Source organism: Trachurus japonicus, chromosome 5, assembly GCF_045865225.1.
Source record: "Trachurus japonicus isolate A0001 chromosome 5, Traja_1.0".
Classification (NCBI taxonomy): domain Eukaryota; kingdom Metazoa; phylum Chordata; class Actinopteri; order Carangiformes; family Carangidae; genus Trachurus; species Trachurus japonicus.
This window is the reverse complement of record NC_140911.1, coordinates 35528419-35554600: the sequence shown is the minus strand read 5'-3', so window position 1 is coordinate 35554600 and position 26182 is coordinate 35528419. Positions and strand designations below refer to the sequence as shown.

Below are 26182 nucleotides of genomic sequence, written 5' to 3'. Positions count from 1 at the left end.
AAATCAAGGACTACTGTAAGTTGATAATATATGATGTGAACAAAAACACAAGCTTATACAGTACCCAGTAAATTCCTCTTCACTCTTCTTCCAAATTTCAGTGTACGAGGTAAGGGAGAGATTTTACGTTAAATGTAGTGTCACAGTACACTGCTTTTTAAATGTAAGGATTAAATGGAAGGTTTTCATAATCTGAAATGAAGAACTCAACACATGCTTTACACTCTGCAGCACATCAGTAGTCCGGAGGCCAAACTACACTATACCCCCTTTGAGAGAATAAGGTGTATTTTACTTTAAGTGTGACCGAACATTTTCATTACACTGCAAAACATCAAGAGCCTTTACACCCTGAAGATGACCTAAAACAGACTTGCTTTGTTATATAATTGATGTCAGCTGACCCTGGGGCAGTCTGAGCTTACATATAGCCATAATGAGGGGGTGCCTTTTCTGCTGTGTATGTGGGTTTGTGTACTATGTGTGGCAAATGACACATCCTTACCAAATTGTCCATTGTCCTTCTCATCTGGGAGTGGGAGAGAGAAACATTTTAATGCAGGTTTGTTTCAGACCTTGGTGATTCACTTCACAAGGTCTGCCCTCAAGTCTGGGGACGTGCAGGATCTGTTGCAGCATCACTAGCAAATACCCAAATAGACAAAGCTGCTGGTTGTGTCTCAGCTGTAGAGGCTGGAGTCTGGGCTAATTACAGGAGGGTGGAGTAAACTTGGTCCTCGGCGGCTAATGATCCAACGCTTTTGGCTCGAGAAGCTCCTAAGGAAGAGGCAACCCTGGAGGGAAGTTGGACAGGCTAGCTGGAGTTTTATGCAAACAACAGTTTGTGGAGAAGGGGCCCTAATGAATTTAAACATCAGTATGTGACTTAGGTTGTGATGTTTTTCTTTGTTATTTCACACATTTGCAGGTTTTTAACCTGTTTCAGAAGTTCAATTCAAATCATGTATTTATAATCTAATCACAGGTCTAGGTGTTATCACACTGTATATCTCATTGCTCATGCTGTTACTGTATGTTGCCAATTTCTAAAAACTGGGATATACCACGCACTAGGTAAGGAAAAAAACAGGTAAGGAAAAAAAGAGACAGCACACTAGTTAAGAGCTCCCATGACAGTTTAATGTCACTCACACATGTGACGTTTCCCTTCATCCCAAAACGTCACATGTGTGAGTGACATTAAACTGTCACGGGTAGGGCCCGACCGATTTATCGGCGAGCCGATTAAATCGGCCGATTATAGCCCGTTTGAGAATAATCGGTAATCGGCCAAAACTCGCCGATTGTCGCCGATATTTTCAGAAATAAAATGCAGGGAATAAGACTTGGTTTTACTTTGAAAATGTTCCCCCATTTGAAAAGATCCCCCGACATTAGGTCATTTATCCTGTAGAGGGCGCATCCAACTGCATCCACTATCCACCTCACAGCACAGCAGAGTGACTGATCTGCAGCAGGACACGCTCCGCCATAGCCTTGTCACTCACACACATCACACAGCTTAGTAACAACTTGATTAACTGTTAACTGTCTCAAAACCAGTGTTGCTGCTGGCTTTCTTTTTACTTTTTTTTTTGTTCTTTTTTTTACACCGCGGTCGGGTTGTGAATTAATTAATTAATGCTCGTGACTCCGGCCGTGTTGGGTCCGAGATTCAACAAGCCGGTCGGGTTTTACAGTTATTACCGGCAGTAGCTACGCCCGTTTATCAATAAACACAGTGGATGAGGAGGGTGAGTGACTGAGCTCAGGCTGTGTAGACTGGGGGGCGGGGGCGGGGACGGGGGCGGGGGCGGCGGCGGTGCGGGTCTCTGACTGCAGCGGGACAATCATGTCTCTGCTCCGTGACACACTGAGCGCTGTGGGACCGGGGCTCGCGGCAGCACCAAAAAGTCAAAAAGTCGCTTTTCAAAAAAAAAAAAAAAGAGAGCGAGAGAGAGAGAGAGACCGCCGTGCCGTGTAAAAACAACAACAACAACAAAAAAGTGTCACGTGTCATGACTTCCTGTATCTGGCCCTTCAAAATAAAAGCCCTATAGCCTTTCACAGTTCAGTCATTGATTTTGACTTAATTTTGACAAGACAGGGCTCCAAATGTTGTTGTTTTTTCCTGCAACCAATTGACCAATGAAAATTTGGCAACCCTAATTTATATATTATATAATATATGTAGATATATTACTTAAATTAATAAAATTGTAAGACTTTATAAAAAAAAAAATAATCGGCCGATTAATCGGTTATCGGATTTTTTTCCCCCTAATAATCGGCATCGGCATCGGCCCCAGAAAATCCATATCGGTCGGGCCCTAGTCACGGGAGCTCTTAACTAGTGTGTGGTCTCCTTTTTTTCCCATACCTGTGTCTTTCTTGGCGGTCCAGCACCTAGACTTCAATTTTTTGGGATGTGCGTGTATGTTACCTACCCACGCACTAACACACTAATGTGTCTGGCCACCAGCTTGTTTGCACTGACCTATTGGCAAACCTATATCCCTCAGCTAAGTGAGAGACAATAACATGTAAAGCACACAAAGAACACCCTTATTAGAAAAGGAGCAGTGCACTCCTCAGCTCCAACTCCATTACCTACTCAAACACAACATGGTTAACAACAACTGTGGAAGAGGGTTCAATGAAATTGAATGCAAGCCAATTTTTCAAAGCTGCAACATGCCATCCATATAACCACTCATCAGCTGCCCGAGTTCAATACCCAAGAAAGAGAGACATGACACTGGCTCTATTCCAGATCTAGTGTTAATTAGCCAGCACATAAATGCTCCATTCCTTTTCAACAATCTTGTTTTGTTGCTGCTGGATTAGCTGTTTAATTGCCTTTTATGGTGTCTTTGCAGACAATAGGTGACTCATATTTCTCCCAAGTGTATTGGTTGAAGTGCTATTGACTGTACGTTGGTGCGAGAGAGTGCTGGATTACGGTTTCATCACCTGATGTTCAATAGCTGCAGCAGACACTGGGATATTAATGACAGTCACGTGTCCTGTGTAGTCAAACACTCAGCCAGGACATAAGTCAGAGCCTGTGGTCTTTGCGGTCCCTGTGTAGCAGAGATGCAGAGAGGACTTCCGCGGTCCCCATCCATCAGTACGTTTACATGCAGAGCTAAGTCGAGCTGCTCGTAGGTCAAATTGGGCGTCTCGTTGGAATTCTGTCCTTGTCCCAGTTTACATGCAACGGTGAAAATCGAATAATTGACGGTGTCCTCCTTGTCAACATAGGTGGCGATATGCATCAATCGGCGGGTTAATATCGCCCTTTCCAGTTGACTTCTCTGTCACCTAGTAAATGACTGGATATTAAAGGTCCCATATAACTCTGTTTTTCAACCATTTCACTGTGGTCCAACCCAGTGTATTCGTAGTGTATTGCCCCCAAATCCCCCCTTAATCTCAGCTATCTAAAAGTGGCTCTCCAGAGCTCTCCTTAGAACAAGCCCATTCTGTGTCTGCACCTTGAAATGCAAAAGAAATGAAACCACATCCACTCCACGACCGTCACAGGGAGAGGGTATGGTTTTCGCTACAGGTACCATGTGCTAATGTTGACATTAAAATGGGGAGGGGTAATGATTTCCGAATGATCAAGTAGATGCTCAGTTAAAAACAGGAAAGTAGGGGCGGTGCGTGGCGCAGTGGTTAAGGCGGCCGCCCAATGTAGAGGCTACAGTCCTCAATGCAGGCGTCCCCGGTACGAATCCCGCGTCGGGCAGACCTTTCCTGCATGTCATTCCCCCTCTCTCTGCCTCCCCCTTTCCTGTCTATCTCACTATGTGCTATCAAAATAAAGGCAAAAACGCCAAAAAATATATACTTTAAAAAAAAAAAAGTTAAAAAAAGAGAACAGTTTCTGAGACTCTCATCTTGTCTCAAAAAATGTAAAATGTTTCCTTTTTACTGTGGCATAAGGAGAAACATGAAGAGACTCTTACAGCCATCACAACATCAAGATAGGCTGCAGTTCCAACTGGCCCATCTGTGGGCACACGATCCCAAAAATAATGAAGCAATCAATTAAGGGAGTGAACAGACTTTTTTCACCACCAGGCGTTGAGAAAGGCCACAGGAACATATAACTGTTACAAAATCAGTATGAAGTGGATTTTGCAAAATATGTGCCCTTTAATAACTAAAGCTCTCAACTTTCTGACCGGACAAGCTGGTCTGGGCTGGGTTCAAGCTGAAAATATGTACAGTACAAATGAGTCAGGTCAGGCCTCGGACCTCCATTTATACTGTATATAAAAACATATCTTAATTGGTTGCTCTGTCTAAAATGTATTGAATTAACGCTGACACGTCAGCCCAGATGTTTTTTTTTGTTTTTTTTTGTGCTGGGTGTACATAAGTCGGCTTCTATGCTAAACTTTGTGCTATCTCAACTGTGGTGAAGCATGCACACGTACATTGTCCAGTTTCAATCAGATTAAGTCATATAAATGCATAAGAAAACTAGTTTCCAATCGCATTATCTGGGTTATGGTTAGGGGTTAGGTCCAGTCTTAGTCAGACTAATGTGTTTACATGCACTTTAGTTGTCAAGTTATAGTCGGATTAAGGCGATAATTCGGTTTTTTCAACTGTCACGTAAACGTACTGACTGAATTTGTCTGTGCTGAGCAATTTATGAATTCCAGATAAAAAACCTTTTTCTTGTTTATTGGTTCAAAAGCAATGACAGCAAATGTGAGAAAAGGGTTTAAGTTAAAGCACATAGTTTATGAGACTGATCCCAGTATACAGTGCTGGTGTTTTAGAGGCTCAACTGGTGGACAGCCAAAAAATATTAAGGCAAAAACTAACTGCTTTTAGTAATTAAGTATTGGAGCATAAGTGAGGGAACACAATTCAATAAAGTGTGCATATCATCAGTAGCCATGAGGGAATATTCAATCACTTTTCTCTGCTGTCTGACAGATCCATTCATTTTCCTTACTTAGTTTCAGTGCCCAACCAACACTGCTTATTGCTCATAAAGCATCAGTGAATTTTCTAACACTGTGTACTGAGGGAAGTCTTTAGTACACAGCAGCATTTTCTTAAAAGCACAAATGATGAGGAGCAATATGCCAAAATTGCTTAGTGCCTCATCACAACAATATGCCACTATTTAATACACAACCTTTTGTATCCACATGTACACAATGTTGATTGACAACAGAGAATGTTCATATTGAATGAATGGATCTGCAAAACATTCATGTCAATACCTTTTGTTTCCCCTTTATTACCAGCTCCTGAAAAGTAGCTTATGAATTAAAGTTTAGTAGTTGGGCTCACCCAAACTCAAAGCAGTCGGTGAATCCAATCTCACTCTGCCATGATGTGGGACACAAAGTGTCAGAGTGTGTGTATGCCTAACCAACCACCCGGAGTTTTTTTGCTGACTAAAAGAACGCCACACTAACAGTGGAATAAAACTCACAGAGTATTGTCAATGAAAGTTGACATGGAGGAAGGTTCCTCACAGGGTTTGACTTGGTGTAGACTAGGAGTACAGAGCCAGATGCGTATCACTGGCCCTCTTTTGACACAGCTACATCTCTTTTCACTCATCCTATCTTCTCAGTCCGTTTCATTTCACTGGAGCCTCTCAGAATTTCTGCTTATTCTTTGTTTTCCTCCCGTGTGTCCTGTCAGATTCATATCCGCTGCTTCTGCCGAAGAAAATTATCATGCATCTCTCTGCCAGTGTTGATCTATTTTTATTATACCCCCTCTTCAAAGTCAGATCAAAGATGACCTGAAGTAGACCGATGTTATTTATCAAATAAAATGAGAATGCCTTTACAGTTTTTTTTTTTATGGCTGCAACGCTGTTAAGATTCTAGCAGGAGCCAACCTGTAAAATTATCCATGACACAGTATATGCAACCACAGGCTTTACTCAGCGTAGTTACACTGGTCTAAGGGTCTGAAAATAGACCAGGTCATGAAGGTTCAGCTGATATAAAGTGAATACATTCACGTTTGAAACAAATCTTTCAAGAGAATAAAAGCTCAAGGCCGGAAAATCAAGTTGGCTTCTGTGTACATTTTCTGCAGAACTATTCCATGGGAGACAGTTTCATAATCATCATTTTAATCGCTAATAGTGTGCAAGGCAATGACTAGACTGAGTCCTTGGCTGTCTATTATACTAAATGTTGAATAAGGTGCTGGAAGCTGGAAGCCTTTGGAGATACAGAGCACCAAGGAGAGAGGTTTAGGTAACCGTTGGATGTACTTCTCTCCTCTGCTCTGAGGCCACAGAGGTGATTATATACTGACAAAATCATCCTGGTGTAAAATGCCTCAAGGGTATTTACTTTATCATCCCATTACCACAAATTTCACACCCCAAACATGAAAAACATTTCGCCTTGAAAATCTGTCACATTATTTTAACACGACAACATTTATCAGGCCATATAGCATCGTGACAGTGTGTTCGTCCGGGTGTATAGTCAAATCCGCTTGAAAAACAAGCCCTTAATTTGAGATATATTGTAAGGTGGTTGGCGTTAAATTGGCTCATTTGGGATTAGAAGCCGGGGCCTGTGCTGTGGTGACCCTCTGCTACACCACTGGAGCACAAACTCAATGAAATTAAGTTCTCCGGCCCTTTGTAACTGCGTCACATGTAACAGAAAACATTTCTGCCCTGAACATAACAAGGTGAAAATGTGTGTGACTCAGAGAGCGCACATTCTTTTTTCAACCTTATTCAGATAGCCGCTGCTTTGATTACAAATCAGACTAGTGACTGCACCGCTGTAAAAAAGAAGAGGTACAACATGAAAATGGAAAATTTAATTTCCCATTTGAACCCTTACTTGAGGCAAAAATATGCACTTTAAAATAGTGTGAGGGTGATGACATCCTGCCATCACTGATTACATTCTTAATACAAATGATAAAACCTTTTCATCATCTGATTCATCAACTTGTCTCTTCCTCTTATTTCCCATTTACAGTCTCGCCACCGTTGTACCCACGGCCACTGGGTCGGTTTTGGACTCTGTATCTTTCCCAAAGGTACTTTGGTGGACGACGTTTAGGGACTAGGGCTTGTTTCACATTCATTTCCTCTAATCAAAATTTCCCAGCCAGTTAGTAAGCCAGTCTTGCGCCCACTATCCTCCCTCTCTAACCTTCAATCCACAACCCCCCCGGTTAATGCCTTTCAAAGACAAAACATCCGACGGGGTGTGTGTATAGAGGTTTATGTATTCCACAGGAATGTTAGCGAGATGAGAGCGCGTCTGTCTCTCTCAGACGATGAAAGGGACAATGAGTCACATTGCCTGCTAAACTGATGGGTGCCCATGAATGATACATGTATTTAACACATGTCACCGTGTGTCTTATTATGGTCAATGATTCAATCATTTAGTTCCACAGGCGTTTCCTAATGGCTTAATCTACTGTTGCCACAAACACGCAATGAGCTGCTATCTACATTAATTTATGCATTTGAAGGCTCAGATGCAGCCTAAGAAGGGAGAATAGTGTATATGGTGAGGGTGGGGGTGAGGGGAGAGTGGGATTCATTCTGGATTATGTCGTTCCTTACTTTCAGCAAGAGAAACATAATATGCACATATCATGATTGTGGTTACCCTATGCAATATTGATGGGAGAGATAAGAGAGGGGGGCCATATCAGCTATAATAGGAGGAAATAAAGCCTTTTTGCAGTGACGGGCAAGGGTAGGTTAATGACAAAGTGGGCTCACTATGCGCCGCCATTTGCCATGTTTGCTATTGTTCCTCTCAGCCTGGTGGCTCGCCACCTCATTAACCAAACGGTTCATTAAGACCTGTTTAACTGCAAAAAAATGATGCCTTTTTGGTATCCCACATTTTATCATATGACACTAATGGGCGAGCAGATCCACTTGGACCAGAAGACAGGCAATAATTGTGATGCAGGTCCAGACTGTGAGGGTGCATAGTAATGGCTGTTTACTGCTGTTCTCTTGGCTCCTGATTAATGAGTTTGGTCTTGTCTCTTTGAGAAAATCTGAGACGCACTTCAGGTTAGAGTGCACTGACCTGTGGCACTCCTTCTGACAGCTAGTGGAATATGCATACATGGAATCATGCATATGAGCGCACACACATTGCACATTCACACGCTCACACTCATATCTACTCAGGCATGCACGCTCAGGGTGGCTGATATGGCATAAATATCATATCAGTGTATCTCATCTGTGCGATGGCAGTACTGTATGACATTTTTTAATATGAACCGCAGTTTTGTCGTAGACCTATCTGCATGCAACACTGATCATATTGATATTTCTGGCACTTGCTTTGCACTATTTAGAGCCAAAGTAGCCCAGGAGTTCAAGATAATATTACACGTGAAAAAAAAACAAAGCAACAGAATTCAACATTACAGGTCATACAAGTGTATGACCTGAATCTTCTCTTTTAAGTTTCAGTGTTAAAGGAGACATATTATGCAGCTTTTCCACGGATTAGAATAGTTCCAAGGTAAAGACATGTCTGTGACATCAAAATACCCCGGGGATCAAACATTACAGCTCTTTTGATCGGCTCAAAACAGCCCTGTTCAGAAAGGCTGGTTTCAGTGCCTGTCCCTTTAAATGCAAATGAGCCATTGCACACCCTGCCCTGACCCCGCCCTGACCCAGTACTCAAAGGTTGGAGTTGTATTATGCAAATTCGAAAAGTAATGACATCATTATGTCAACTGAGGGAACATCTCCTAAAACCACATGGATTTCAACCTAGGGAGCCTGAAAATTACAGATTTGTTTGCCAATTCTCACATGGTTATATGGTTAAGAGCCATCAAAAAGGGATATTCCCATAATATGTTCCCTTTAAAGGACAATTCCGGGCAAATTCAACTCGGGGCTGTATTTTCCTATCATTTTAGGTCTAAAAGAAGGAGTCTGAAGATTTTAATTGCTCCTGTTTTGCGGTAGTTGTGTCTGTCCCCGCATCGCCACGGCAGCGATGAATGGGAGCGGATGGAAGTTCCACTGCTTAGGCTGTTGTTTACATCCCTCAAAGCCGTATTTTTTTTCCACAGACAGCGTCAGATGGCTACTCAAACATGCACCCAGAAGTTTATTTACTTCAAGCAAGTAAAGAGTTGATATTCCTGTGTTTATGACACAAACGGGAGCTTCCGACTGCACGTGAACACCCTGAGCGCGTCAACTTGGGTCTCGCGCAAGACTTTGAATTAGATCTAGTTTTACAAACATGTCGGCTTGCTTGAAGTAAACAAACTTCTGGGTGCATGTTCAAGTCGCCGTCTGAGGAAAAAAAATACGGCTTTGAGGGATGTAAACAGTCGAAGCAGCGGAACTTCCATCCGCTCCCATTCATCGCTGCCGTGGCGATGCGGGCAGACACAACTACCACAAAACAGGAGCAATTAAACTGAAAATCTTCAGATTCCTTCTTTTAGACCTAAAATGTTAGGAAAATACAGCCCCAAGTTGGATTTGCCTGGAATTGTCCTTTAATATACATTTGTGGATGCATTACTTTGTAGAGTGTTAAATTAAAGACATTTTTGTATCTTTGGCATTGATCATGGAGTGGACACACACTCTCAAATACAGGTGAGAAGACAAGACTACGCCCCCTCTCTTTCAACACACAGACCCCTTTGCTTCCCGCCTCCAGTCAGCTGAACATAATCTACAGGATGAAGTCATGCACAGCGGTGTTAAGTGGAAGCTTTTTATTTCTTTTGACACATGAAGTGACGCTCTACTCTCTGACTAAACCACGCTTTGAACCAGAAAACTAAGGCTGTCTACATTTTGTGTCTTGAGGAAAAAGTAACTGTGAAACCCAGACATGACAAGAGCAGGACTATCAGAATATATATTAATAAATAATGGGGGGGGGGTCTTCTCTTACCACCAAACATCCATGTTTTACCGCCTGATAGAATACTATGAACTGTGCCTTTAACTAAAAACATGGGGGCTTTTGTGTCAGTGTGGTAAAGGTTAAGTGGTGATACTAATGTCAATCGACAGGCTGCTTTTAGAACCTCAGGCCAGGAACTCTCCAGGAAATGTTATAAACCGCAGGAGCAATAAAAGCTAATTGTTTTAACTCACTTACACTGACCTGACAAAAATCTGCCTTTTACATGATTTAACCTATAATTAAATGTAAAAGGCTTGTTCTCCTTCAACAACAATAACTCTTTTTTACCCAAAGGAATTCAACTCTATTTTCCATCCGACACTCACTGACAGTTTGAATCATAATCATACACAACTGCCTGCTATTTATTTGTTTATGTCTGCCCAAGAGTTACTGTGCACCCAGAGCACAATGGGTGTGAATACACAGAGGATCAAACATGACTCAGGCTTTATAAAGCCAGTACGAATTAAGCACAAAAAGCACTGATCTGTTAAGACATATACTGCCAAACTACAGCCCTTGCTGATCTATTCATGACACGATTACTATACAGCAGAATGAAAATATTTATATGTAATCAAACTCAATTCCATTATCATCATCATTAAAAGGAATAGTCTTTTTTACATGACACGAGACACAATGACTGCATTGTGAGGGGCATTGTTCCATTAATCAAGCCATTCACCAATGTTTGAGGTGGTGCAGAATTCATATGAATTCATGTCTAATATGAAAAAAAATAATTTCAGGACATCTGAAAGCTGCTTTGACACACTCAAAAATAACACAACAGACAGAACACACCAGTATTTTATCAAAAGTTGTGCATGTATATGTGCACTACAACAAAACCAGAGGCTCTGGATGTTCGTGTGCTGAGATGCTGAATCTTCTCAGACAACGCTGCCTGCATCCGTAACCACCTGAGTCATTTGTCTTCAAATTGGAGGGTCTGACCTTTCATTATAGCGGTGTTACCTGGCCAACCATTTAAAAGTTAAACTTAAATACCAAACACCAGTTAGAAAGTGATTTTCCTCGTGACGCTGAAGTTACTGTGCACTACTTCTACCTAGCAGTGGAGCTTTCAGCTCTTTCTAACAGAGGTGAAATGAGATGTTCCCTGGAAAATGTTATATAGCAATGTTTTCCTGCTGCTGATAATGATCATCTGAGTGAGATTTGCCGATCTGCTGCCAGTACTGATCATTCTTGGCATGCACTGCAGACGCCATAAGTTACATCTGTCTCACTTTGTAAAAGTTCCACAAGGCCGACACATTTTATTTTGGTGGCTTGTTGCAGGCCAGCGTATTGAACAAGGTAAGAGACTGTTCTACACAGCACGGTGCTTCTCTCAGCCACAGACACCACAGCTATTGATCACAGGTGATCAGTTTTAGTGATCTGTTACAAGAAGCATGAATTCTGTTTTACCAATCACATGTATTTAATGAAAATCAGCTGATCAACTGGGGCTTCCATAAGTACCCGTTACAGTCAGTTATTTGGCCTTTAGTATTTAGGAAAGACAAAGTCAAACAAACTACCAACATGTGACTAAGCCAAACAAACCCAAGGGTTGTATGAGCCACTGTCACATCCCCTCTCTGCCGTTTGCATCTGGTCACTGCACCTCCACTCCAACCTTCCCTCCATCGATAAGAATAATCGCAGTACTTATCTGTCCAGCTGTTTGCTTCTCAGGTGAGCAAGAAACATAAACTCAGTGACAAAATAAGGGCGCTACAGCAGTATATTAGCTGGGTCCACTCTGCTGCCACCTCCCATCTGCTGATTTGTAACCTTGGCTTGGCACATCCATTGTAACTGTCAGTCTGGCATTAGGACAAAATTACTTTCCTGTATTAAAAAGAAAAAATGCTGCAGCGGCCAGCAGCACAGTTGCAGCCTTATATCAATGTTTTTCCTTTTGCCAGTGTAGTGCACACAAAAAAAAACACCTCCAAAATATTAGTATGCAAAGGAAAATGTCTGTGTAAATATACGGCATAATGTTAAAGATCAAACACGAGTTCAAAAAAACTATGCACACAATCACTTGGGAAACAGCTGGAGAGAGGCAGACCTGCTTCCCAACCTAAGAAACTCTTTTTGAAGGGGCTGTACCTAAAGCCTAAAGAGGAAAAAAACATCAACTTCACTTTCTGGGAGATTTAACCAACAAAGTTGCAGGTCAGCATCTTACTGCACAGCAGAAATCTGGATATTTAATTTGTAGTCTTTACAGAGTGTGACCTGGTTGCATGCACACATACACTAGAGATACACACTCACACGCACGTGGCCATCCACCCACATACACACACATTTAATACGGAATAGAGCCATAAATTAGATGGACTGCATGAATATGCTGCCTGCACCTTTCTGTGGTCTGCACACACTGGACTGGGCCGGTGTGAACTGTACACTCAGCAATCTGTAAGTGATTTCTGATGCTTTTAAATTCCACCACCAACCCCCACTGCTGTAGGATAATAAAAAGGAAGAAAGAAAGAAAGAAAGAAAAGCAAAATCCTTCACAGGGGAATAGTGAGATAAAGAGACTGCGAGCCGAGGAAACTTGACACGAGACGATAATGACTGACAGTTGACTTCAGCAAAGGCGAAAAAAAGGTTCGGAAAGAGAAAGATGCAGCACCGGAGTCACGGCAGTTAAGTATATTTATTCAATCAATTACACAATATGGTTAATTAAACATTTAAGGGGTGACATTCAGGCAGCGTACAGAGGAGGATGAGAGAAACAGCACTGCTTGGGTTCATGTGGGCAGAGGCTCAATACTGAAACACTGCTGGAAGGCATGCAGATTTGTTCCGGTTGGATCTGTGCTCCAGCAGCTGCATGCTCCTGTCCAGCTCACTCACTGAAAAACTGAGCCAGTACCTGCACTCAGGACACACTAGACTTTAAAATTGTTCCAATAATGGAGTTTTGGTTTTTTTTGGAACACGAGCCCTACAGCCACAGCCCTACACGGTGGTGCCAACACATAAAAAACTCATAAGACCAACACATAAAAGGTAAAGGTGCTTTTTAGTCTGTTTTCTGCTGCATGTACAACTACTCAAATGTCATTTGATTAAGGTGCTAATGTGTCAGCCTAAATTTTTAGCCATGGATTAATTATAGCAGCAAGTGAAACGACAAAAAAAGACATGCAAGTCCAGATGTAATAAAGAGAATTGACTATACCTGTAAAATGTTATTGTTTATTTCCTATCTTCTATTTGCCTGTGTGAACCTGGACAAACCCATACAAACAAAAACTACTAATAAGCAACTTTTGTTCTATTACTAGAAAATTCCTGAATCTTGTCTTTACCCTCAGCCAGAACGAGATGCCAATGTTTCCCATGCCCAGTTTTCACATTCACAACTCTGAGAGTTCATATCAAAACACTGAAAACAAATGTGATAAACACTGAATGAGCTGTTGCCTTCAGGCCTCGGTGAGTGAGCAGATGATAACAAGGACGCGTGGAGGTTGCTTGAGCCTTGAGTGACAAGACTCCATTTCCAACAGGAAGGAATCACTGGCATCTTTTATTTATTCAGTCGACTGACTGAGTGACTGACTGACTGACTGAGGCAGCTAAGGCATGCGGGTGCAGGTGCTGCAAACACATCAAAACTAGATCATCATATCACTTCTAAGCAGGAGAATCACAGATGTATTCAACAAAGAGCATCAAAACAACAGAGAAAAGGACTTATCAGCACAGAGATGCTTTGTTCTCAGTCTTATGTACAACTGCTCTGCCACATTTCCTCTCACTTTTTCTCCTTCTACTGTATGTTGACAGTATACAGACGCTGTGAAAAAGACACTTGCTTTTTTGTTTTTTTGAGCCACCCTCTTGAGATATTTTGACCCATGGCTCTACCACCTTTATAAGTTAAGGAGGCAAATAATTGATTACCCTCTGTTCATCAAAGGTTAAGAGGCTGGCTGATTACTTGGGCCTCTGTAATCATAATCCTACGCCGTCTCTCTGAATCACTGCAGGTTATTCATTTTCATTCTAAGCTCACAGCTCTGTAGCTACAGGTGCTAAGGTAACCAATTTTAAGGCTAACACCAACATAACCTCAACATCTATAAAAGAAAAATTAAACAGACCCACAGCATGGTCTCATAGTAAAGGCCTCAATAGACATCACATGAAGAAAAAACAGAGAAGTGATAATCTGAGTAATTAGCTGCCCCAAACCTGATTTTAGTAGTTATGGTAAATTAAAGAGTTTCTTCATATAATCTGCAACCACTAACGATTAGCATTCCTTACTTTGAAGCCCCATCAACTGAAAACACAAAAATGAAACACTGTTATACTTAAAGACAGTAGATGTACCCAAGAGACGGGAAAATAAAAAAACAATCAAGACAGTGGCTGGTAAGATGAAAACCCAGCATCACAAAGGGATCTAGCTGTGTTCGAATTCTGCTCTATCCATCCCCAGATGATGGAGAACAAGATGATAGAACTTGTACCCTGTCTTCACTGACATGGAGCAACATCTTTTTTCACCTACGTGTCATATTTAATAATGCAGTTTAAGACAAAAGTTACATCCTTTCGTCATGGCACATACGCACACTGGCAGTCATCAATCAGCAGCTCTAATTATCAGAATCAACTTTTAAATTCCAAAACCATTCATCATGTTTCCAGCAATGAATTCAGACGTGTTAATGAGCCAGAGGGAGGAGAAAAATGCACTAAATGTAATGTACCAAGGGAAATGTAACAGGTTTCCTATAAAACAGTAGTAAATCACTAAACTTAAAAGAAAAAAAAAGAAGAGAGGAGAAAGAAAAAGTCAACCCTGTGAGTACGACTCAGGACGACAATTAGCTGACTAATGCAGCATTGTGCCACCTGCCACGGCCATGCGAATAATCACTCCAACTGTCGGCAGAGGGTGAGCCATACATCCACTGTTTGTGCAGTGGAGTGGAGCAAACCCAGAGCTTTACACACTGCGTGCATACAGGGAGCGCCGCAGCGCAGGGAGCTCACAACTCCCTGCTTCTCATTCAGCTGGTGTGCCGCTGCTCTCCCTCAGTGTCTATCAATCCCCACCTCTTTCCTCCTTCCCTCTGTTCCCACTAGCAGCCCAGCACCACTAACCCAAAGTCAAACAGAGACTCCCCCCGCTGGCACACACCGGCTTCTTATTTCAGGACAGTTTCCTGCCCCCTCCACTTTCTCTTCCTCTCTCTCTCTCTCTCTCTGCAAAGCCCTGCGCAGCCATCCATTGCCTCTGATCTCAACCAAAGTGTTTATAATTGATTCTTTAAGGGATAAGCCCCCCCCCCCCCCATCGCGTATCTCCCCAATCCATTTCATTATTAAGAATCATTTTAGTAAGGGTAGGAGCAGTGACAGGGTCACATGGAATAAATGGATTTTCAGATCCCTTCATGCTCTGAGTCTTCCTTGATGTGTGTTTCCCTCCTCTTTTCACCTTTTGTCCACCCTGCACCTCAAACATCAGGGAACTATCTTGTCAAAAAATATCTCTATTCACTGCACAATTAAATATACAACAAGGAGGTCATGTGAAAGGTGACTTTCTGTGCATGTGGGCAGGGGTCAGGGTACATGCCTGGGTTTCTCAAAAGTACTGTGACAGATAATCTGAGCCTGGTGCCATTCCACTCTTCCTTAGATAGAAAATTCAATAGAAACGCGACTGTGAGTCAGGATATCAGCTGCTGTCAAACCGCCCAGTGTGATGCTTACTGCCGTTGGCTCTTGCTGTTGGTTCGTATTTAAAAACTAGACAACTATACAACCTCACACAGAGAGCATACACTAATATGAAGCGACATCTTATTAATTTATTGTCATAAAATGCTGTTTAAATGCTTATTACACATAAATGATGTAAAAAATAAAAATATGCCAAATACCGGTACATTCTGCCATATTATTTAAGCAATGGATGCTGCTCATGTGTCTTTTCCAAGGTTATCATAATTGAAACTAGAATTGCTGCCTCACTGTTGTATACCTCAACTCCCTGTTACCGAGAGTCATGAACAATATTAACCACTTGTGTGAGTTTGTCTGTGTGAAGTCTTGACAAATGGCTATAGAGTGAATTTTAAAGTCCCTGTGACCTTTGACCCCCAAAATCTAATAAATTTGTCCTCGAGTCCAAGTGAATGTTTTTTCCAAATTCAAAGGTGTTAAAACTGCATTTTGTGAAGTCACCACACCTGTGGCCTTTAACCTCTGACCACTGAAATCTAATCAGTTCATCCTTGAGTCCAAGTGAATGTATGTGCCAGATTTTAAGAAGTTCTTCTGAGGTGTTACAGAGATGTACTTTCAGTGTGAATTGGATGGACAGAAATAAGAATGAATGGACAACCTGAAAACAATCAGCTTCTGGCTGGGGCTCTTGCCAGCATGGAAGTAAGAAAGCTATTTCTATCAAAAGCATTATGCAACTTTGAATCAAAGTGAATAAACACTCTTCTAATTGTACAACAATAATGAAAGACAGGAGTGTGTCAGGGACGACCATGTGGCCTCATTCCGCTCAAAAGGAATTTTTTTCATTAGAGATGCATTCATTACTCAGCAACAACCTAATTGATCCATGTCTCTGAGTTCTACAGTAATAGCAAATTGATTGATTTATCCTCAAGAGGGAAAGTGGTGGGAATTGTGCAGCCAAAAAGAACAGCAGAATCATCGGCTTTGAGCTGATGGATGAGACTGGAATAGCAATGAATAAAAAAAAGGAGCGAACAAAGATGAGCTGTGTCAAAAACAGTTAATGACGAATAGGAGATTAAAGGATGTTTGAATTTCTGATATCACAAAATGGCAGGTACCTCAAAAGACTCCCGATCTAAGCAGTCATCATATTTTATAGCTGCGATAATTAAATTAGATCATCATTTTTTAAGCTGTGATATCAGCCAGGCTGCTACAGCTCAAAGTCTTCACCAGTATTCCTCCCACCAGGGCTCAGCAATGAAATACAGCTTCTATAACACAAAGGGAACTTCAGACTGAAAAAAAAGCACCAATGCTACTCATTTAAGGAAGGTTCACATGTATAGGGAGGAGAGATGATAACATCATCTAATATTTACAAATGTGGAGAGAGAGTTATGTTCAGGAAACACCTCCAAACCTTCACTGACTCACAGGGGGGTTGTGAAAGGTGATCCATGAACAGGTGTCTCTGAAAAGCTTTCTCTATTGATTACATCTCATAAACGGCACTTCTCTCAACCACCAAAGGTGGACTCTGAGGGTCAGTGGACAGCTGAGAGGGAGCCAGTAGCTCAATAGAATGATCACCGTAATTACGCAAAAGTCTGGGTTACACAGAGGTGCAAGGTGGTGGTGGGCTCATCACCAGTTTAACAGGCAGATTAAATGGGCTGACTGAAGAACCTACGGAGAGATAAATATGAAATGTGGTCTATCAAGTCAATAACCTGAAATCCATGACTAATAATTACTCAAGCTGTCTGTTAACTGTTATTAACTTACAAACATTGACAGGTTAGCATTAATAAATGCCATAAGGATTTAAAGTTGTCAGAGTTGAAGATCAAAGGTGTTTTAATGGAAGTGTTGTGTGCCTTGTTATATCCAACTGTTGTATGGAGATGTAGCTGTAATGTGAGTGCTAACTACTGTAAGTGCAAAACACTTCTTCAGTCTTGTAATAATATTGTTCAAGTGAGTTAATCACCAATTAATGATTTTAAATTTAATCAAGCCTCAAGGTCTTAAAATGTCTAGCAAAATTACTCAAAGTCCGAGTAAAATGCTAAAATCGCACCTTGACTCTAAAGAAAATGAAGGGTTAGGGCGCCCTCATATCCTTCGAGGTTGAACTCACTTGAATGGTGCTTCAACATCATTGTGAATTTCGCTGGAAAAATGTTGCTGCTAAGAACATACTGTAGGGGCTGTGTAGAAGTGGAGTGCACAGCTTGTACAGAGGGAGTGAAAAAGGCCACTGCCAGGGACATGGAGAAAACTGGCGTAACAGAGTTTTATCTGAACAAAACTATGACCCACATAACCTAAAATACTGTGTTATCACTGCCTGCTGTGCATTTGGATAGAACTTGATGTTTTCTTTTGAGAAAAAAAAAGAAAAAAAAGTGGAAAGCAGAAACCTGTTGAGGTGCCATACTTCATTGTGTCCCGGCAAACAATCGGGCAGCTGCAGAAGGGAGATACAGTGCAGCTCTGCTGTCTCTGAGAGGTTAAATGAGCACAAACCTGCACGTCTCCTGATAGTACTTCTATTGCTGCGACTGCTGTGGAAGCTACTGTTTCCTGTCTTTGTGTGTCTGTGCAGCACTTGACCACAAAATTCAGTTTCATCCCAAGGATCTACCTGGGCCTTAGTCACCGTCATTCTGCCCCCTTTCTCTTTCCTGGTAATTCTTATTTTCTCACTCATGTACTGTCTTCCCCTTGTCTTGTATTCTCTCAGCCCCCCCACCCCCCCACCCTCCCCTTCAGGGCTTCAGTTTTGAGTCTTGCAAAGTTTTAAGTCTGTCAGAGTTTTCCCCGGTGATTGAAGTCAGGCGTGGGTGTCTTGAAGTGTTCAAAATGGAATAACTTAGACACTGTGACATCAATCATCCATCAGTACAGTAACTGCAGTGGATCCCTTAGGGATGCAGGGATACAGTTTTTCTTATTACATATATGATTTCTTCATGTGGCATTGTGTGTGTCTCTTTAATTAAACACAAAGTTGTAAAAAAAAAAAACGAACCTCAAATTAAGGTCTTTGTCTTTCACTCACATTTTTGTGTTTTCTTATTATCTCCTGCAGGTTCGGAAGCTGTAGGCCACCTATTAATATTAATTGAAGGTAATTTCTCTTTCCGGCTGTTCTTTAATATCAACGGAGCTAAAAGACGTAGCTTTCTGCATTCTTAATTAGCAAAAGTCTTTCCAAGGAGAGAGAGGAGGCAAGGGACACAATGAGTCGAAGTAACTAATCTCTTCCACTTCCAGCAGTAATGACTGAAATGTGGTCATATGATACTCTGTCCCACTGGGTATGGGGACCAGAGACCATTAATTGACGACAACTTTAACCTCTGGCACAGACTCGCTCCACGTCTGGTTGGACAATGGTGGCCTGAATGTGAACCTGAAAACTCTGAAATCAGCTCTGACACAGTAGGAACTGTGATGTATCCAGGCCCATGCCGCCACAAGAAGATAAGGTATTACACTTTGGTTTCTCTCCATCTCATCTGTGACAACCTGTATTAAGTGTTACTGTCGCTGTGGTCTGGCTGTTTTATTCCCTATCATTATCACAGTGCTGATAAGATGGTGTCTTGCAACTGGAAAGCCTGGGTACCATATGCAGCTGAGACCATTTGTTTCTGGCTATCTTCCACAGGCAGGGAGCAGCTAGCGAGGCACAGTGCCGATGCCGGGGGTAAACAAGCAGAAGCTGCCGACAGTGTTAATCACAGTTTTACTGCTTCCATGCTCTGGGGTCTGGAGGCAGAGGCTGGTGGGAGTGTTCCTGTGTTTTTTCCTCTTTTTCTATCACATTGAAGATCCTTTCCACACCATTAGTGCTCTCTGCTGAGCTGTTCCATCCAGGTCCGCTACTGTATTAATACAGTAGAGCCCTGCGTGGCACCATCTGCCATAAGCACAACTAACTACAGTAAATGTGGACACATCAGCACATTAGAGGAGCTGCACCATGTGGGCCGTGATGCAGCCCACTCCTGTGCTACATGGTTTTACGGTATATGGCAGAAAAATTGCTCAAAGCAAAGGATATTAAGCCTCAAAGGACCACTAAAGGACGGAGCTAAGATCCAGACAGAGGCCACATTTACTACTTCCCTTGTACTTTTTCAGACGCACTCTCTGCCTACGGACGTGAATGTTGTTTACCAAACTGGTGCACTGGTCTGACAGAGCAGTTTGCTCATCAACTGCAACGTAATGCATGAAGCGAAATATATAGCAGCCATGATTTTGTACTTAACTGTGAACATTACTGGACTCAGACAGGTTTGTAAAAGTTTGTGAGGGTCAGTTTTAATTAGCTGTGACAGATGTGGCTTGTTTTATTTGCAGAGGGGCTGCACCGAGTTAATTCAAAGACAAAAGACAGCACTTTCTCAGAAACAATGTGGTATCTACTCAGAAATGCACAATGGATGAGATATTGAGTGATCTATAGCAACTGGAATCATAAGACATCCCAAATGTGAATTAATTAGCAATAAACAAAGGATTCTCAGGGAACATCCACTGTATTAATGCAGCACCATTGTCACTCGCTGCTTGCTCTGGCATGGGCATCTGGTGGATAGTTGCTCCCCCTCCCACAACAGACTGCTGGTGACTGTGTAGCATTTTATTATCAGACTCATTTCTTTTCCGTGTCAATATGTGTGTGTTATGGTATTTGGTTATCTACTGTGTGACCCCTATATGTTGTGACCCGTAGTGCACAGTTATTTGAATGAATGTCACTAGCAGCTCATTATTCCAAATTGGAGTTCCAGTTCAGAATCAGTAGATTTAATTGACTGGTTGTGAGCTTTACATTGTAGAAGTTTTAATGTCATTGTTCACATATCTGTTTTACAGACAGATATGCAACAACATCATAATCTTGGTAATTTGAAAACGACAGTAATTTAACAGCAGCTTTTGTTACTCAAAACATTAACAACTGTAGAAACATCATCTTGGAATCAACAGCTGTTAATGTTCTAGGAGTCAATCACAGTGACAAAGAAATCGCATTGTTTCCAGAAAAAAAAATTCAGTTAATGAACTTAATACGTGCACGCTTGTTATTTAAATCTCTACTGCGTTTTGCATTCACACATTTCTCTCTTTAGGCCTCTACCTCGGCTTTAATTTCACCATGTGAGTTTTTGAGACACACACAAAAGCAGAGCGGAGCAGAGGAGAGAAAGGCTGACAGCTCCTTAGGTTAAGTGCAATAGAAGCATCCCAACAAGTGGTATAAACGTCTCTGGTATAAATCCCCCTAAAACCAAAGATGGGCAGATGTCAACCCCAAACATTGTTGAGAGTCAGTGCACTTATCAGCTCCGTTTCAAGCAGCAGTAAGTAAGTAAGTAGCCGCTGTCAGCCAACAAGCTCTGATCAATATACTGCAGTGCTCCCCATAGAATTTTCTTCAAGCCTGGTGGGATGCACCCAAAAAAAAAGAGAGACTCCCAAATGCAAATGACGATTGATTTCTGAATCAATATTCCATTGGCATTATTATTGACATACAAACATTTTTTTTGGCCTGGTGGGGGTTCTCGTTGGCATGGCAGCCAGCCAGGTATGCACAACTGTTGGTGGGCCGTGCCACCTGATCAGCACCACGCTGCTTAATTTAGTGACTTGTTGGTGAAGAATTTGCCAGATGTTTGGCAAATCAAAGAGTAAGATTTGCTTATTTTCAGCTTTTTGCTTCTTGCACAAAAGTAAAAACTCATAGTCCTTTTTGTAAATATATGAAGTATCAGCAAACTGCACCTTATCAACCGACTTGGTGCTAGAGAAGGAGGTGCAGGATTCTGACTCTCAATAGACAGACATTAAATGAAATGCAAACTAACTGATCACAACCGCGGCTCCGCTGTCAAGAGAAACTCTGTGTGCTGCAGGCAGCTAAATGGTTGTTACCGCAGCTCCATCTGATAAATCTGTATATTGCCGAGCAGATATAAAGGTCACGCAGGTTCCAGGTAATAACCAGATCTCTGTAACCATTCGATAGATGAGAAAAACAAACACTATCACAAAATCTCCCAGAGCGACACATTCTTTAACTTCGTACTCATAAAGCGAGTGTTATGGCGCTGACCTGGGGTTCAGCAAAACCAATCTTTTATGAAAGCTTTGCTCAACCTAAACTATCACGCAAGGGCCAGCGCGCAGCTCCCTGTAGTAGACTTGTGGTACATATTACTATGCTATGATGTACTCTGGCCTGTGAGTCAGTTAGAGTATACACTATACACACACGTGGTTCACACACCCATCCTGAGGGGTGACAGTCGGATCTGGATGGATGGAGCTCCAAGATTGAATTGAGGATAAAAAGAATTTGATGTACAATTCCTTACCTTCTATATCCTGACATGTCATTTAATTCTCAAAAGCAAACCTGAGCGATGATTGTGCAACTGTGGTCCTAATACATACTGTACATGTTATATGAACTAAAATTAAGTTGCATTACAAACATGCTCAGCTGACCCTGGTCTTAGCAGGCCTCAGCTGGCCCGGCAGCAGACATTCAAACAGATGACATGCACCACTCACCACTTTGAAGTCTTCAGCACTGCACTCCATGCCCCGGTAGAAGCAGGACAGCAGCATGTCCTTGATGTCGTGGCCCGTGCGGTCGTAGAATTCGCGCATGTTGAACGGGCGGGGCTTATAGTTGTCGAAGTCGGCCCTCTCCTTCAGGACCTGCATGACATTTTCCTCCACCATGTGTGGGTCCCGGATCTCGTACCTGAACAAGAAGGTTCTGGGCTTACTTAATACAATGACAGTATTCGCTTTGATTCGTTATCAAAACAACAAAACAGCACAGTCATCGTAAGAACTCATCATCATTTCACAAGCATTTTTGTTGTACGACTGGACCTTCCCTGTGTTTTTCTCAAGAAAAAAACAGCTCAAAATTGCATTTAGACTTTTTTTTAATCTCTTCCTATGTGAATCACAAAAAAATGTATTTTGGTAAGGACTTACTTCCAAATGATCACTCAGATATGAAAGGCAAATAACAGAGTAGACATCTACAAAGCAGAAAGAATTTGCTACTCTCAACAGTCCATTTCACTTAAACATAATCATCATCTTCAAACACAAAACGTTAAACTACTCATCAAGCAGTGAAAGAAAAAGATGATAACAAGGCATTCCTGCAGACAGCAGAGTGGGGCCCAACCTAAGCTGTACCTCAAGTAGTTTGGGAGGCAGATACGTGTTTTTGTAGGACAGTAGGGATTGACATGTAAAATATTAATGTAGAGGTAGCAAAAAGAGCATATCTGCCTAACTGAACCAAGGCTGCACATGTGCATGCCAGCACTCACAGACCCACAGTTAGCAAGCTCTCACAATATTAAACACATGCTGTCTGAAGCCAGCAGCCCAACTGTGGTACGCTCAGCCACCACAGGTGGTGCTGAGTGGGAGAAAATAGCTTGTTATTTAAAGGAATGGGAGTTTTTCCTTTCACACAGTAACGTTCATCAATGTGCCAAATAATTAGGATTAACTGTGATTTGCAGACTGTTTTCATGCCTTCACGTAGGCATAAGAATCATCATAACTCTGTACTGTATGTCGCGCTGAGGAAGCACACTCTAGGAAAAAATACCTTGATTATTTCAAGTTTGAATAAAAGCGGAACACTTCACCCAATATCTGCTGCCTTTTTTTTTCTCAAGTGCAGAATGTAATCAAGGGGAGACACTACAGGTGAATAGGGTAAACAATTTTAAATATCAGGTATCGCCATAAAACTTCCCAGGTTTATCACTTAAGATATTTGTATTACAAGTTTTGTCAAATTTTATGTTTAAATATGTACATGAGGCAATATCTGATGAAATATGCGCTAATTTGCATACATTTCCAGAACCGAAATCTGAAAAATGGATAAAATCACTTTCAAAATTCTTGTTTTATTTTGTTGACATATTAGTGTCTGAAGTTTTTACAGAGGGGATTTTGGATATCTCTTTTTATCACTTTGTAAATGTGCCCAAAAAAATCTAATTTCGCCAGTTTTTAGGAATAAAATGTTGTATAAATCAGGCTTTGAATGATATATCAACAATCCCCTCTGTAAAAACCTTCGGAATGTAGACAGGAATAAAACTGGAAGGTTTGGTGTCTCTAAGTGCTGCTGAAGTGGAGATTTCAGGCTCAGAGTCTGAGGAAAAACTAATTTTGAGAAAACGGCCTTGAAAGACTTGTACTGTAAAATTCCATAGATTGTTAATGTAAAATCGTACTTTTACGATTGGTTGCGGATACGGAGGAGATGGCAATTTTTGGAGCCTACGTAATTGTTCAGGAGAGAGAGAGCTTTACAATGATACCTGACATGGGTCAGACAACAAGCACAGCACAGTATGTCACAATAGCTGTTAACTTTTGGTAAATTTAGGAGAAATTTACTGACGAAAGAGACAAAATGAAGTAAAATAACCACCTAAATGTGGATGTTCTACCATTTCTTTTGACTTTTCTTAAAGATGACATGTTAAGGAAGAAAAATAGGCCAAAATCTAAAAATTGATCAGTGCATGAAAAAACAGTGTTTTTGCCTGTAGTGTCTCGCCTCTGTTTCCTCCTCATAGACACACACCGAACCGAAACCAAGCTGCGATGGCCGTTCTCGTGGAAACACAACACTGGGGAAGTCGTTCATGACATGCCTCTGCTTGACAACCACCATCAACCTCCTGCACCTGCTCACAGACATCCAGGGATACAAATTAACCTCAATTAACTAAATGTGGCCCCGCTTCACAAAGAACGGCCCATTGATGGCCGCTGCTGCGCGATGCCCCATCAGTGGTACAAGCATCCAAATTATGGAGTGCTAAGATTAAGCACTACTGACAGACACTTATGAGAATAATTTGCAAGAACACAGAGTCGATCGGAGTGAACAGCACAGTGAAAGACTACATAACGGTTTCTTGAATTATGCAGTGAGTATAGGGCACAGAGGTGCGCTGGTTCAATTCTGGGGCTTTTCTGTATGGGGTTTGCATGTTCTTCCCATGTCTGTGCAGGTCCACAGTTCAAAAACATGCACACTACAGTATAGGTTGATTTAATGTATTGTTTGTCTTTTTATCAACTAGAATGGTGTCCTTCTTGTCAGCTGTGATTGGCTCCAGCCCCCAACCCGCTTCTCTGCATAGATATAGACAATGGACAGCAAGGCAGTCCTTCCATTTCTCCCCAATTAAAAGTAAAACAAAGTAATTAAGCACTCCTGCTGACATTACCTCCCAAATGTGTGTAATAATGTGAGAGCAGCAGCCATCTTATCATGGAGTTCGTGTATTGTGTTATAATAATAATTTTGGACAGCTCAATTTACATTTGCAAACATGAGTAAGTCTGTCCCAAGCTGGAGAAACCAGAATTAGAATTGAAAAGCATGAGAGACGGTGGGAGACAAAGGCATCCCCTTTTCCTCTGATAATAAATCTGTGAATGACTTTGTGGATGCTGACAGCAGTGTTATTTCTCATGGATATGGGCACTATTTCAAACTACAATTGGTGGTAAATCTTGATGTCGTTTTTTTTTCTCTTTTAATTCCACAAGGTCAAGCTTTGTCAGTGCTCATGAACAAGACTTTGTCCCTTGATGATGGGAATAATGCAACTTGATCCATGAATAAAAAATGAAATATTACAGTATTTCTTTTGTACGGACTGCCTTAATATTCAACTGGCGAGAAGATTTCCAACTCATGTTCCAACCAAATTACAAGAAGCATATCATGTTCCACTGCAGCTACAGTGCTGTTTACCTGCTACAAACAGAGCGGAATCAAATATTCAACATGTGAGACCGTATGTGCTGTAATTTGAAATGAAAGTGTTGTTTCTCTCTGCTGCACTCATATCACTGATGTGAGATGGGAATCTGCCATGCTTCATGTTGAACAGTGTTAACAGTGCTGTGATGAAAAGGATCGGGACTATTGTTCTGACCATCCATTGGTTTAAGACCACACAGTATTACCGTCAAAATCAGCATCAAAGATCAGGTATTAAATGGCACCTGAGGCCAATTAAATGCTTGCAGCATATGGTTGCTGTTCATTAAAACCACATTTTATCTATTTAACAGTGACACCAATGACCAAAATATGAAAATACAGAAATGACAGTATGGTGTCTATCTTTAAAGGTATAAAATGTAGGAATTCCCCCCATCTAGCGGTGCGGTTGCATATCGGAACGTATTCTTGATGTTGCATTTACGAAATCGGGCAGACGTTAGACAGACAACAGACGCTGCATGTAACAGGATAAACAAGCGTCTATGTAAACAAGTGGTCCGCCAGCACGAGGCAAAACAATACAGGCGTGACAATATGTTGTCATGGTGATGTCGTATTGTTTACCTGACCCACGTTT

At 41.6% G+C, this 26182-nt stretch overlaps 1 protein-coding gene across 1 annotated transcript in view; it reads right to left on the bottom strand.

Moving 5' to 3' along the window:
* Positions 1 to 26182, bottom strand: part of asic1b (acid-sensing (proton-gated) ion channel 1b) — a 192805-nt gene that overhangs the window by 156248 nt on the left and 10375 nt on the right. Inside the window, exon 2 of the mRNA XM_085777722.1 lies at positions 22317 to 22512. Within this exon, the coding sequence (XP_085633848.1) occupies positions 22317 to 22512 (196 nt within the window). The remainder of the gene's footprint in view (positions 1 to 22316; positions 22513 to 26182) is intronic.